The sequence below is a fragment of the Camelus dromedarius genome, chromosome 10 (assembly GCF_036321535.1).
Source record: "Camelus dromedarius isolate mCamDro1 chromosome 10, mCamDro1.pat, whole genome shotgun sequence".
NCBI lineage: Eukaryota > Metazoa > Chordata > Mammalia > Artiodactyla > Camelidae > Camelus > Camelus dromedarius.
This window is the reverse complement of record NC_087445.1, coordinates 70,864,092-70,879,022: the sequence shown is the minus strand read 5'-3', so window position 1 is coordinate 70,879,022 and position 14,931 is coordinate 70,864,092. Positions and strand designations below refer to the sequence as shown.

General features: G+C 55.9%; 1 protein-coding gene across 1 annotated transcript in view; it reads right to left on the bottom strand.

Moving 5' to 3' along the window:
* The window catches only part of LMX1B (LIM homeobox transcription factor 1 beta), a 78,717-nt gene extending 64,025 nt beyond the window's left edge, over positions 1-14,692 (bottom strand). The window contains exons 1-2 of the mRNA XM_031450478.2: positions 14,508-14,692; positions 13,485-13,671 (exon numbers count right to left, since the gene is read on the bottom strand). Of these exons, the coding sequence (XP_031306338.1) occupies positions 13,485-13,671; positions 14,508-14,646 (326 nt within the window). The 5' untranslated portion in view covers positions 14,647-14,692. The remainder of the gene's footprint in view (positions 1-13,484; positions 13,672-14,507) is intronic.
* Positions 14,693-14,931: the final 239 nt, after the last annotated feature.

Here is a 14,931-nt window from a genome sequence, read left to right as displayed (position 1 = left end):
GGAACACTGAAGAAAAAAAAGCTCCCAGCCTGCTGGGCTTGTCAAAGCAGGGCCAGATTTACTAGAACCAGGTTTGAACGGTAATTTTGCGGTCATAACAACTATTTTCTTTACATACTGCTATAGAAAGGGGAACCCCTGGCTTTAAAAAAAAAACCTAATTGAAGACACCATCAAGCGTAAATATGCTGGAGTTTTTAATAAAAACATGATGGAGGAAAACATTCAAAGCTCAATAATCAGAAGCAATTTGCGTCGTGAGCAGAGATGTGTCATTCCCACTCCCCACCCCCTTCGCTGTGCTCTGTGCGGGACTGACTCTGGAGCTGGGGCTGGCAATTTTAGACCTATGGCAAAAATAATGAACAGCAGTGAGGCTTGGAGATAGCTTGAAAAATATCCTGGAAAAGAAAAACATATGCCAAAGAGTGTGGTGCAAAAGTCATATTTCATGCCTGACTTTAGAGAATGTTAATAAGGATTAGAACCATACTCCAACAGAACAACTATCAGTCAAGGTGGGTAATTAATTTTGCTTCAGATCTCTGCTTGGGAAAATGAAAGCGGTAAGTGTTGTTTCACAGCATTGAGATTCCACCGCACTAGAACAGCTCAAAGAACTTCCAAAGCCATGTCCTGATCCCAGCTGAAAGAAACCTGGCCATCGCTGGCAGTCTCTCCCGATCTGTTACCATGTAGATCTGGGGATCTTTTCCGAATCGTAACAATATCAAACTCTTTTTAAAATTTCTGGATTGGTTAATAAATATGATTAAGATAACACATCCCAAACCACATGTCCTCTGCTCGGCCTCCAACATGTGGATGACAGATGTGTCTTCCGTGCACAGATGACCCAGCCGGCTGCTCCCCCGAGGCAGGGACCCTGGGAGATGGAGCCCTGAGAGGTCCTGGCAGCCCAATGGCTCTCTGTGGCCCTGGCCAGGCCACTGGCCTCCCTGTGACCTGCTGTAGAGAGGAAGGGCTAAGCCTAGAGTGTCTGGGAGTCAGGCACTAGAAGGATGGAGGAAAGGTGGGATGTGGCACTGAGCTCATGAGCACACCTGAGTCCTGTCCCTCAAGGTCCCAATTTAGAAGATAAAATTCCCAAACTCACATAACCCCATAGTATCCAGAAAGTTTGAAAAATCATTTCATCATGGAGGCCTGTTACCCCCTCTCAGGAACCAGAATCGAAGGACCTTTCCCTCCCAATGACCTTACTCTAGGGGGATAGACTAGGTCACTGATAAAGCCAGATCCTGGAAGAGGGTTCTAGAAAAAATTGTGGGGTTGCCGCACAGACTTCTAACCTGGCAGCGGGTAGACTGAGCTTCCTGCCTCTATTCTGCTACAACTGAGTGATATTTAGGGCAAGTCTTGGCCACACTTGGGCCTCAGTTTTCCCATTTCTACAAGGATCCTGAAGAGCCCTTCAGCTGGAACATTCTAAAGCAGGCCAAGGTCCCAGTGGTGGGTGTAATCCTGCTTCAGTCTCTCTGTGGTCACTGAAGAGGAGGCCATAGAGAAGGCCAGCTCCTGGAGACCAGGGCAGGGAGGCCTGGGCATGCTGGTGTCTGCAACAGGACTTCAGCTCTGCGGGGAGGGGGCAGCAGTCTCAGAGTCAAGGCTGGTGTGGGTAAGCACCCTTCCCACCCCAACCAAACAGGGCTCCACCCCCAAAGGAAGGCTCTGAGCCCAAGGTCTGACTGAGCCTCTGTCTTAGGTTTCCCTTGGGGCTAGGAGAGAGAAAAGAGTTAGTCAGAAGGGCTAAGTGGGCAGAGAGAGCAAGGTCTCTCTCTGAATGAATGAATGACTGTCAGGAGGCAAGGGCTTCCCAAACTCAATACAGCAGGCGGGCTGAGGACAGGGCACCTCCCAGAGAGGAAAAATGCTACTATTGGTCCCTCGGGCAGGAACACTATGACCTGGATCAGCCCCAGCTGCTGCAGGGCAGGGGTGGGGTAAACTCTGGCCACTAGGCAGAGGCGGGAGGGTCTCCTTTCACGACCAGTCAGTTCTCAGAGGCTACTCTGGGCAGACAAGGAGGTCAGGCTCCACCTGAGCTGAAAGGGGTCAGAACCGCCTGCTGGAGGAACTCTATCATTGGCTACCTAGCCTCCTTTCAGCTGGAGCCCACTGGCCATTGACTGCTGCATTTCTGGTCCCCTATTACTGCTCAGGCCTTGGCCTTCCTGTAAGACCCTGGCCTCTCCCCTGCCGAGGAGTCCAGGCCAGCAGGCAGACAGTGCGAGCCCAGGGCTGGCCCGGCCGGGCTGATACGAACCATCTGCGTTGTCTTAGGCTGCCCTTCTGCCCACTGTCCCTCTGAACTCGGCCGGTTCCCGCGGGGCCGTTTGATGCCTCGCAGGGTCACAGACCCCCGCACACAAATCACTGCCGCGGGGCTGGGGGTGGGGCAGAGGCGCTGAAACCTAATCCGCAAAGTTTGCTCTGCTGCTGGCTCACTCCTTCCCTCGCTCATTCGACCACCCCCCCTTTCCAAACAAGGCTTATTTTTCTTGCCAAAAAAACAAAGTTGGTATCAAGTGTTTCGAGGGAGAAAGTATCTCCCCCGCCCACCCTGGCCTGGGAGGAAGGGCTGGAGCTGTAGGCCGAGCCCCAGACTGCAGAGGGGGCTCTGGGAGAGCGCAGGCAGGAGGTGAGCTCTGGGTTTCCAGATCCATCCATTCCCTTTCTAGCTCTGACCAGTCCCCATCTCCTGCTTAACAGCCACGGACCTGACTGTTTCTGACCCTGCCCTGTCCTCCTGGTCGCCCCCAGCCAAGATGGGGCTCCATCCATGGGACTCTCCATCCCAGAACAGCCAGAGATGGAAGCATCACTTCCTGCCCCTTCTCCCTCCCCATAAAACAACCCTTGCCTGTCGCTTTTACGAGGTGACACCCTGCTCTCAGCCTGATCCTCCCCGAGCCCCAGAGCCTAAGCTCGAGAGGGAGGAGACTGTGTGCAGTCAGGCGTCTCCAGAGCGCTCCCAGGGCGCACTGGGGTCCCTGGGAGGCTGCCCCAGCACAGCCTAAGACCTTTAAAGGGAGGCCAAGGAGCCGGGTATATTACAGACAAATTCCTACGAAGTCCCCCTCCAACTCCATTGCCTCTGGGGCCTTGAGTATAAGATCCTAGAAGTGGGACCAGAAGAAGCCTGCCTGGTCCACTGGAGGGGTGCAGAGTAGAGCCCCAGGGGTGCGCGGGTTTCATTTGCTGGGTGTTGGTTTTGCTTTTGGTTTCTTCAGCCTGTGCAGCGACTCGGAGCCGCGTGCGGTGTCTTCCCCAACGCCCGAGGCTTCCCACTGTGCCCGGAGGCGAACACAGAGGCTGAAGTCCGCTCTTGTGGCTCCCGCTGTGCAGGCTGGAGTTCTAGTTGTCCGAGCAGGCAGCCAGAGCTCAGGGTGGCGACGTCGTAGTCTCGGTCAGTGGATCTGGCTGGATCTGCGTGGCCAGAGTGCCGCAGGAGAGATCTGCAAACTGTGGGACGGGGTGGCGGCGCCACTGGCCTGGTGTTGAAGCAGGTTTCTGCAGGGGTCGGACAAAGGAATTCGCCCTTGAAAGAAAGGGGCTGAGTGAGCAGCTGGGAATGTCAACCCCGAGACTCAAAGGAGTAGCAACGTGGCAACATCAGTCCCAGGGATCCAACGAAATGAGCCCTGCGGAGGACCGCAGCCTGGCATCTCCATTCGGCCTCTCACTGCTTGACTATCCTGCTTTAATTGGGATGGTGGGTGTGAATCGCTCAGCGCCACCTTTCCTGGGAAAAGGGGACCGGCCTGGGCCTGTGCTCTCCGTCAGTGGAGGCAAAATCCCCAACTTGTATCCTCTGATCCTGGGGCCTTTGCCCCCATTTTCCAGAAGCTGACAACTGAGGCTCCCGCAAAGCAACCCCTTCCCCCACCTTTGCTGCAACGCCTGGCAAGCTCAGGAGACCCAAGAGCGCTGGGAAACGAAAGGCGCCCCGGGGGCCACGAGGCCGGAGCCCCCCTCCTCCCTCCGCCCTCGGAAGGGGTGGAGGGGACACGGTTGTAAGGTGCTCGGCTTCTTTTCTGTGCTTGACATGAATAAGGGGATTAGGACGGCAAGTTTCCGTCGTTCACTTCGTCGGACAAAGGGCCCCGCGGTTTGAGCGGAGCAGCCTCTGATTAAACGACAGAGCCCTGTCACTCAGCACCATCCTAGGTACTTGTGTTCATGACATAATCTTATTAGAAGATAAAACCGGCGAAATCCTTTTCATAATGCAAAGTTACATTTAATGGCTGGACTCGCCCCCCACCCGCTCCCCGACCCTGCTAGCTCCCCCCGTTGCTGTTGGATATGGCTCGCCTGTAATTGGCATTTAAAGCACCAAGTCCGGGAGAAAAACGGGGTTTAGGGTTTTTGTAATCCCCCTAAACTGTCTTTGTTCGAAATCTCCACAGATACAAGTCTGTTAAGAGTAAATATTTGTGGATTGATACAACCCCATTTCCCCCCTGCAAACCAAATCTGAAAAAAAATCCGCCCTCCCGCCGCGCTGCGGCCGGGGCGCAGGAGGGAGGGGGCTAGTTCGGCCCCAGCATCCGCGCCGGGAACTCGGCTATCGGGGCGCCTTGCCGCCTCCAGGAGCTGAGGGACTTTGCACATTTCTCAGGCGGGAAAAAGGTCTTAGACTCTTTTTTCAATTTTCTATTCCCTCGATAAACAAACCTCTCGATCTCGTCGCTTTTGGGCCTGCCGGAGGGGGTCGACCGGAGAGCTTGGGGAGGGGCGAGGGCTTTGCTCAATTCCGAATGAAAATGCGAACTCTCTCTGCCGGCGTTGCTCCGTTCCAGCGGGTTTAAACGGCTCCGAGGGGACTCGCTTCCCCTGGGCCATGGGAGGCCCCCGCCCGGCAGGGCTCCCTGAGTCCAGCCCAGGAGAACGCCCCAAGCCGCCAAAGGTCCCCGCAACGCGAAGGAGCCCGAAGGCTGCCGCGGGGGCCCCGGGCTCCCGGCTCCAGCCCAGCCCGTCCCGGGATCGGATTCCTTCATAAATCAGCGGCTGGGTGAAAGGGCTGCGCTTTAGAAAGGGCAGGACCGTGTGCGCGTATTAGAGCGCACGGTTCCCAAATCCAGGCTAAACCCCTGGTGACACCGAAATTCATCAACCACCGCTGGCGCCCGCGGCTCGGCCAAGGAGCCCAGGAGCTGAGGAGCCTGTGCACCGCGCTGCCCTACTCGGGGGTAAAGGAGAACAAGAAGCAAGAACCCTCCGAGAGGTGGGCCGGGAGGAGAGCTTGGGTGGAGATCGCTGAGAGCAGCCCCGCCCGCGCGCCCGGGGCCAGCGAAGGAAGCTACCCGGCACGGAGAAAGGCAGTTATTCTAACCTTTTTCCTTCTCTGGCAAGGGCTAGCCTTACTGGGGGCATTCTGGCGGGAAGAGGGCTATGACCCACCCAACTCCACTTCTTACAATCCTCAGGGAGTGACACCCCCTACACACACACACACACACACACACACACACACACACCTCTTCCAGTCTGGGTGCTCTAGAGAGATTCAATGTCCAGAGTGGGGAATCTGGGGCTTCCGGAGGTCAGGAGTGAGGGGTTAGGGATCCCATCCGCTCTGGGAGTTAGACTCGCCTGGAGAAGAGTCTGCTACAGAATAACTCCAGACTTGGGGGAAGTTACTGAATTCCCTCAGTCTGGGTCTTCTCACCTATATATGCATGGAGCTAAAGCAAAAGAGGTCAGTGCACATCCAGGTGCTCCAGAAATGCCAATTCTTTTCCTTACAGATGCACTACTGTGGCCTGCCCCTCTGGGGTTCGTAAGGTTCTGCTCCTGCCAGTTCACATCCACACTGGCCATACATGCCTCACTAGTAATGGGGGCCCATCCACAGGCTGCTGACTGCCTGCCTCCAAGGACCATTTCTGACAGCCAGACCTGTCCTATTCCTTTTGCAAGGGGAAAATTCAAAACACCAGCCCAGACCCAGGTGAGGAGCAAAAGGGTAGGCAAGGCCCCTCCAGGAGGCCTGTTTAGGAGGCTCCCTCTCTGGGCCTCCCACAGGCAGCAGACAATGCATTCCTGCCAGGCAGGGAGCCTCAGGCTTACTTCCCAGGCAGGAAGGAAGGAAACATACATTGACTGAATGCCCAAAGTAGGCTGGCACCTTTGGGTCTGCTTCACTTTCCTTAGGGCAACCTTGTGAGATTGGAATGATCACCCCTATTCGACACAGATAGAAACCGAGACTCAAGAGACTGAAACTGAGACCATCAGCTTTCCCTAAGGCCCTTGGCCTGTGTCACTGGGAGCCAGAGATGATCTCGATCCCCTATCTATAACTGCAGTTTTGCTCTTTCCTTTAAAAAAATGTGCCCACCCAGAGAGCCTTCCATTTGGAGGAGGTGGCCCCACAGCATCTTGGTCCTCTCCATCTCCACAGGCTTGGGCAACTCCAGGCCTGGGCTGGTGCCCACACCCCGGCAGCCCAGTAACTATGGCAATTCAGGAGTCACATGACAATAGTCACTGAGTCCCAGAGGAAAGCAGGAGGCGGGAGGTGGGGGAACGGCAGTCACACCCAGCTTGTCGGGACCCAGTACTGCTCCTCCCCTCCCACCACCACTGCTGCTGCAGCGCCAGCAGAGGCATCTAGGTGGGGGGACCCCGGCAGCCCCGTGTTGCAGCATGCTCACTCATCTTCCTGCACCCAACCAGCTGCTAGGTGGACGCCTCACTTCTGCCAGCCCTGGTGGGCACCTCTGTCGCTCTGGGCAGCCTTCAGAACCCTCCCTGGCTGGCAACCACCTCCCGGTTCCCGAGGATACCTCTTATGGCACAGCCAGTCGGGAAGCAAACATCTTTGTTTCTTCTGGAACCAGACTCCAGGAACCAGGTTTCCCCCACAGTTCACCAAGTGCCAGGCCAGCCAGGTGCTCTGCCATTACCCAGAACCCTTGGTCCCCTCTGGGCCTGGTTCCCAATTGACACAAAGGCCCCTCCCCCTACAATGTGCTCACACATTCCCCCAAGACCCCTCTACTCCCCCACCTCCCTTTAGGGCCCCAGGGTCCACCAGGCAGGTCCACCAGGCAGGTCCAGCGGCTGCCAGTCAAGAAGATGAACAGAAATGCATACACTTTTGCCCCGGGAATCACAAAGGAAGGGCCCATGCAGAAATTTATTTGTACTGATCAGGAGAAGCAAAGGTAAAGGGAAGCGAGGAAGTGCTGTCAGCCAGGCCTGAAACCCAAGAAAGTTGCCATTCGGAGCACAGTGGCCCCTTATACCCCTCCACTCCCGACGTCGCAGTAGTTAAAGCAAACACAGGCCCTTCACTGCCCTGTCAGTTACACCTTCCCTCCAAAATTATACAAACTTTGAAAGATTTTTCTGAGAGAAGATGGATGCTTCAGGAGACTTGAGGTCAAGGCTAGGCTGTTTAAAGTATATTATTAACAAATAAACATTTACTGCAAAAAAAGGGGGGGGAACCCTATAGGCCACCAGGGAACCAAATCATGTTGCTTTTGGCTTCAAATGACAGGAGACATTTATGACATGAATGGAGAACACCAGCCGGTCGATGAAATGGCAAACGTCTGCCACTCTGCTTCCTCTGCCTTCGTGAATCAACTTTTTCAAATATGGTTTTCAGCCTTGCCCTCCCCTCACTACCACCACCTCCCCACTTCTGACTGCAGTGGCAATAAAGATATATAATTTTGGTTTTGCTCTCTGCTGCCATCAGCACAGAATCTGGGGTTTGGAGAGGGCTGGGTCAGCCAGAGAGCCAAGGGCCTTGGGTCCTCCAGCACCCTCAACTGACTGACAGCTCATACAACTCCTTGGTTGAGTGGACCATCCCTCTCCTCCTCCCTCCCTAAAGCTGAGGCCTGATTGTGGTGTCCAACAAATTGGAAGTTATAACTCATGTCATTGAGAGTATCCTCCATCCCTCTGCCTAACTAATGCCAAAGTAGGACTGGGTGGTTGTATGTGTGGGGGGTGTGTGTGTGTTTTTCTTTTCTGTTTTAAAAACCTCACGGCTGCAGGGTAGAGGAAGTTCCCTGAGGAAGAAATGCCAGCTCTTCATGGACCAAAAAAACTCCCTGGGCTGGAAGATCCTTCTGACTGCCTGGGCTGGTGTTTCTCACCTTTTAAATCTCATCTTCTTTCTGAGAAATATACAGATCCTTGGATTTCTCCCCCTCCAACACCCCCTCATCTCAATCTCCCCCTCAGCCTCTGAGATGTTGGTTGAGTTTTATTTTCTGTCATTTGAATCACAAAAACAATGAGCATGAACAGTTTTCCAAATATTAAATTATATTATTGAGTACGCTTTTCCAAGCTATATGTAAACCCAGGAGATTCCAACTGCTCCCCAGTGGAAAGATCTTTACTTTAGCCCAATCCCCAGCCTCCAAGGAGAAATAGGCCAGCACCCCAGACTCAGCCTGCTGCCTGCCCTTCCTGAAAATGCAGTTGGCATTTGTTTTCATCCATACAGTCAGAAGCTTTTCTGCCTCTCTGGAGGTGCAGGAGAGGAAACTGGATCCCATGGAGTATGGAACATTTACTGAAGCCCCTCCACCCCCTGTCCAGGTGCCCTGTGTAATCCTTACAACAACCCTGAGAAATTATTTCATCACCACTACTTTGCTGAGGGAGAACCTAGGGCTCAGAGATGGGCAGCCACTTGGCTAAGATCACACAGCTGCTGAGTGCTGGGGCTGGCAGGCAAACCCAGGTCTGTCTCACAGTGTCCCACTTAGGCAAAGGAAACGGTTTTCCCAGGGGTGCTCCTCAACTTCCCTGCAGAGAAGGTTTATTGCAAGCCTAGCATACCAGCTGCCCCTCTCTTTGGCATGGAACCCATGGCCAGGTTGGTACAGCCTTGGAGACAAGACATTCCTTGCCACGCTGATGGTGATAAAGTAACAACAATAATTTCCAGAGTATTAACAACATGCCAGGCAAGATGCCAGGTCCTTTGGGGCACGTTATCTCAAATCCTTATAATACTTTCCCCCAGGTGGGTATGTCCCCCCCTTTCACAGAAGAGGCTCAGGTAGGTGTCAGGGCTCTGGGGGTCCTAAGCCTAGCTCCAATGGACAGGCAGGAGCCAGCTAAGAGTCACTGATCACATACCCCAGAGGAGATCCTCGCAGCCTGCTTCCCCAACTCAAGAAAAACCCAGCAAACAAATTAGGCTACACCAGCTCAGAGCCTGGGGAATACAGGGTGAGCCAGGAGTCAGCTGTGAATAATGCCTCCGTTCAGCGGCGGAGGACTGCGGCCTCAGGAAGGCCTTTGCTTACCCTTCCGCCTGCAGCCAAGGTGCTGGGGTTAAATGGAGAGATGCCCTCCCAGGGGCCAGAGGGTCCCCAGACTTGGGCTGGCAGAATGAGCCCTTCAGCCCTCAGATCTCCAGGGAGAGCACTACGAAGGCCTTTCTATAAGGCAAAGCATTGGCTCTTCCTTCCAAGGAAATTCATTTCCAGGACAGGCCCACTACCCCAGGCTGTGGGCACGGGTGTCTGTGGCTCTGAATTAGTCTGATGGGGGCCATGCCGGGGGGGGGGGTACCCACTGGTGGAGGGAGAGCTGCTGATAACTGTCACCCTGCAGTAGGGCCTGAGTGGGGACTCCCAAGCTGGGAGAAGCAGCAGTCAGAAAAGGCTGAGGCCTGACTTTGCTCTCCCCTTGCGCCACACCGGGTGCTCCGAGGAGAGGTGAGCCTCCCAGGAAGGCCTTTCCCAGTGTAAACACTTCCCAGGCAAGGAATGTGCTGGGAAGAGCGGGGTTGGGCCACTGGAGTCTTAGCCAGCTGGGGTAAATTTAAAAAAAAAAAAATCACCCCAGGACTCAGACGGCTTTTTCGTGAAATTCAGAGCCTCGCTGCCAGACTCCTTCTGCAGTGGGCGCATCCTACCTGGGCAGGCAAGGCCGAGAGGACCCGCGCAGGCTCTGCAGCAGAGAGGCGAGGCCGCCTGGGCAGGCCCGGTGGCGGAAGGGCGCCGCCAGCCCGGGACGCGAGGTGGGCGCACGGCCCGGCCTGGGCAGGAGCCCCGCGTCTTTCCTTCCGCGCGCACGCAGGCTGCCGCTCTCTCACCGAGGAGGCGCGGTTCGCCAGACCTGGGAGCTGTCTTACAAGCGATTAGGCTCCATTTTGTGACAGATTTTTGGACTCTCCCGCCGACCCTCCCCCCTTCCGGAGCCTCCTCCCGGAATTCGCCACCTCCTCGGGATAGAAAGATAGAAACCCTTTCCAGACGAGCGACAGACGACAAGGAAAGAGACTTACATAATTCTATTTGGCTAAGCGGCAAAGAAAAAAAATGAGGGGGAGGGGTGGGTTATGTTGTCTTTTTTTCCCTCTGTGTTCTCCGGTGGAGGAAGGAGAGAGGTGTTCCTGATTTTGCATTTGGAGGCCGAGTTTCCTCCTCGGTTTCTAACTGGGTTTTCTGTGCGAGAAGGGGCTCGGGCTGCCGAGGGGTCAGAGTCTCGGGCACAGGAAAATGATCCGATGCTTCCCCCCCTTTAAGAAGCCCCCCAAAACACGTACTGAGCAAAAGGAGACTTCGAGTTATGCCTGAAAATGCCCCAAATGCCGTGGCCTGGGCTTCCCTTTGTAGGTCCAGGACATACGAGTGGATTTTATCAAATGCTATTAAATGCACCCGAACGTTAATTAATCACCCCCGTGGTGCGTAAAATAACGTTGTGCTTCTGGGTGTCCCAGATCTTTAAAACAAATCGAAAGGAGGAAGAGACGCTTAATAAAAATAGCAACCTCTTTCCAAGGACCGAGCCCGGCAGCTCCTCCCGAGTGGAAGAAACATTTTTCAAAAGTTGGGGCGATTGAGGTGGTGTTAATTTCCCAATACCGTTGATGCCCAGACTCAAATTAAGACAAAATCAAGAGAGCACGTTTCTGCGCCCATTTGCCTGGATTCTCGTCTGAAAAGCATTTACGCACAGATGCAATAAATATGCATCTGCGATCCTCAAAGAAAATAATCGTGAAATACATTTTTATTGTGCAGAGAACATCGCTTCCCAGTGAGCCCCCGCCTGCCTCTCTGCACTGTCTCTCCCTGAGAAATGCTGAGGCCAGATCCACTGGGGTATTTGTCCCCCAGATTGTCTTGATAACAACCCCTCCTCAGCCCCAAGTCGGCCAGCCTAGTGCACATATCTAATTGGCCTTATCAGAAGAAAAGAGGGGGCTTGGGCAGAGCAGGGAGCCATGAGGACGTGAATAATGCCCGCCCGTTGCCCTAGACTCGGAACTGGAGAGTCCCCGGATCGAAAAATTCACTCACAAACACACGTCTACTGCTCTGAAGGAGAAAGCTCTTAGGCGCCTTTTCTTTTTTTAAACAAATATACTTTCGGCAAAACAATCTCTCTTTAATGTTTAATTGTTCTGTAAAATGAGAGAGTTTGCCGCTCAGCTCTAAGGGCTCACCCAGCTCAAATTCTGTGACTTTACAGCTCTGTGCTCTGAAGAACCAGGGGGCATCTTCTCCCCGTTTTAAAGAAAAGCTCTATAAACGACTGGAAGGTGGAGAGGAGAGAATGGACAGATATGTACAAGAGGCTGGAAAGAGTCTTTACAACATGTAAACATTTTTTTCAAAAACCTGCACAAATGATTCAGAGGCACATTTCCAGTTTTCTGGGCCTCCAGCCCCCAAGTGTTGAGTCGTCCAGGCTGAGCATTGTGGGTTGTGGCACTGCCAGAGCCCAGCTTGGGTCCGGCAGGCAGAGCAAGCCGAGGGCAGGCAGAGCAAGCAGGACAGCAGGACACATGTGGGCTGGAGGCTGGTGAGCCCTGCTGGGGGGCCAGCCCAAAGCCTCCAACCACATCTACCCCCCCAAACTCCATGCTTGCCTGTGGCTGAGCTGACTGGTGGCCTCATCTTCTCCTGGAACTACAATCGTATCTGTACAGGACACAGAACAAACCCATTGCAGTGTGCCTAATCTGGGGCACTCCAGGCAGAGGAGGAGGCATCTGGGAACACAAAAGAGCTGACTCTGAACAGGGCCCCAATTCCTGCCCGCAGACCTCCCCAGCTGGTAGGAAAAGTGAGGCACAAAAAGAAGCTCCTGCTGGGCCCCCAAACCAAAGGAGCATAGTCAGATTAGGTGCTAGCACTGGGCTCGTCCAGAGCCTTTTGGAGTAGAACCCGATACCCTCTCAAGGGCTCTGGCCTGCAGTCCCACCTATTTCTAGGTCTCAGCCAAGAAGCTGGAGAGGTAAGGAAGGGGCACCCCCACTGCTCCACCTCCCATCTAGGCCTGGATTTAGGGACAGTCCCTGGGCAGAGCAGGTAAGCTGCACTCACTACCAGGCACTGGCAGCCAGATGTTTCCCAGAGGCTTGGGCACACACACTCTGAGCCCCAAACCACCTGAGCAACCTACCCACATTTCAGCCCCATTTGAAATGGTTTTCTGGGCTTCACTAGAAAGTTCTCACAGGCACCCACTTGTCTTTTAAATACTGCCCTGGGGATCCCCACACCCCTCTTTTTGCTGTTGCTCCTTCTCTGCCTGTCTCTTAATCACACTGCCAGGCACAAAACCCTGAGAGGATCAAAAGAAAAAAAAGCCAAAAACCTGGATCTACTCTCATCTGTCCCAGGCCTCTTGCCGGACAAACCCATACACAGTCTCAGCTAAAAACAAAAATCAGCAGGTAAGGCTCAGCCCACAGTCTCTGGCCTCAACCCTGAGGCTTGGGCTACACTGAGGCCTGTTGAGGAAGGCTGACTTGGTCAGTTCCTCACCCCATGGGGAGCCCAGATTGTGGTTTGCCACCTCTTAAGGTCCTCTTCCTAGACAGCTTTTCCAGCCAACAATAATTATAAGTGTAAAATTCCCGCATGGAACGGTTTGGGGAGGATGAACACCCTTTTCTCCCCATCAGGGACTAAAAATGCACCAGGGAGCCTGGCAGGAAGGGGGCATTCCCAACTTCTCCGGCAGTTCGGCATCACCCCGGCACCCCGCCTCCGTGCTTCAGGAATCCCAAACTGCCACAAATCCTGCCCTTGGGCAGACAAAGCACACCGCCAGGGCCTGGCTCCCTAAAGCACTGCTTTCATTTGAACATCAATTCTTGATCCCCAAATCAGGACTCAGTGGGGCCAGGCCCTGTCCCACAAACACAGCATTGAATCCCCCCGAGTCCGCCCAGGGCCTTGTCCCAAACCCCAACTGAGCGGCCCAGCACAGGTTTCCCAGACAAAGGATGGCAACTAGGGGCTGCCGGAGGCTCCCGGCCACCCTACCAGTGTTGGCCGGGCTGCGGTGGTCCTGCCCTGCCGGGCGACACGCAACCCGCGGAGTTCTCGGAGCTGACAAGGCCCAGCGGCGCGCAGGGCCGGCGGCAGGGCGGACGCAGGCTGGCCTGGCAGGGGGGGCCGCCGGGCTCGAGTGCCGGGAGGCGGCAGGGAAGAAGGAGGACGAGAGGCGCTTACTGTTGGTAGTCTTGTTTGCAGTACAGTTTCCGATCCCGGAAGTAGCAGCTGGTGGTGAGAGCTTGCTGACACGCCGCGCACTGCAAACACTCCTCGTGCCAGGACGACTCGTTGACTCGCATCAGGAAGCGGTCGGAGATGGGCCGCTGGCAGCCCTCGCAGACGGCGGGATGCGGGCAGTCGGAGCCTGCAGCGCATAGGGCAAGAGCCAGGTCGTTAGCGCGGACCAGCCCGGCCCGGTGTCCGGGTCGCGCGGTGCCCACAGCCACGGTCCGAAAGGCGAGGCAGCCCGGGCGCGCCGCTCGCCGCCGGCGCTTCCCCAGCTGCCACGCCAGGGGCCGGGCAGCCTCAACTAGTTCGTCCCAGTCCGCGGACTCTGGCGCAGAGAGGCCTCGGGCCTCGAGGCTTGGCTCGGCGTTGCGCTCTCCCCTTCTCTGGAGATTCAACGCTTGATGTTAATACATAAGAAAACGAGTACGGCGCGGGGCAGCCGGCTGGGACCGAGACAGACGAGGTGAGGCTAAGGCGCCGCTCGCTGACACGCCCCACGGTGGCATTCCTTGTCTTCTGTCCCCCATCTCCCCAAAACCTGTGGTTTGGGTGCCCCAGAAACATTTTCCTCTTAGAGACTCCCCCTCCCCAAGTGACCTGACACCACTCCCAAGCTTGCCAAGGTGACTACTTGGGTCCTCCATCACCCCTGCCACCCGCCTCCTACCTCTCGCCTGGAGTGGCAGCTCTAGAACCGAGGCCCGGTGAGAATGGGGGGTGGTGTCTGGAGCTGTCCTGCCCTCCCTCCTTCTAGGTGGTGTCCCTGCGTACCTCTATCCCCTCAGGATGCCTGTCTAGGGGTGCCTGCTGCCCCTCTGGTGGTAACTCCAGGAGTCTTCTCTCTCTGTCCCCCACGTCCCCATGTTCTGCAAACCATTGCCTTTATCCGTTGGCCTGGACGCCTGTGTCCACTTCGGGACGAGGCCCCTGTCCCCTGCCCGTGACCACTCGGGCTTTCCGACTCGCACTCACCCAGCAGCACCCCCAGAGTGGCGGGCCCGGGGCGCAGGGCGTGCTCCTCCATTTTGATGCCGTCCAACATCTTAGCGCAGTCCGTCTGCCCGCGGGGGAAGCACCTCTCCAGCGACTCGGGACCTGTTGCTATATCCATGGGATGCGGGGCGCGCTGTGGGCCCCGCTGGCCAGGATGCTCGCCCGCCCGCCCGCCCGCCTGCCCGCTTCCCGCCGCCGCGGCCCCGGAGCCGGGGAGGCGCGGCCCCCCGGGGTTGGGGCTGCGGCTGGGGCCGCAGGCTGCCCCCGGCGAGCGCGGAGCGGCGACGCGCTAGCCCCGGGCCCCGGCGTCGTGCGGGCGGGCGGGGGCGGCTGCGGTCCGCGCCGCGCTCTCCCGGGCACTTGTAGCCACACGCGCCGGCTCCTCTGTCACCTGCTTGTCAGC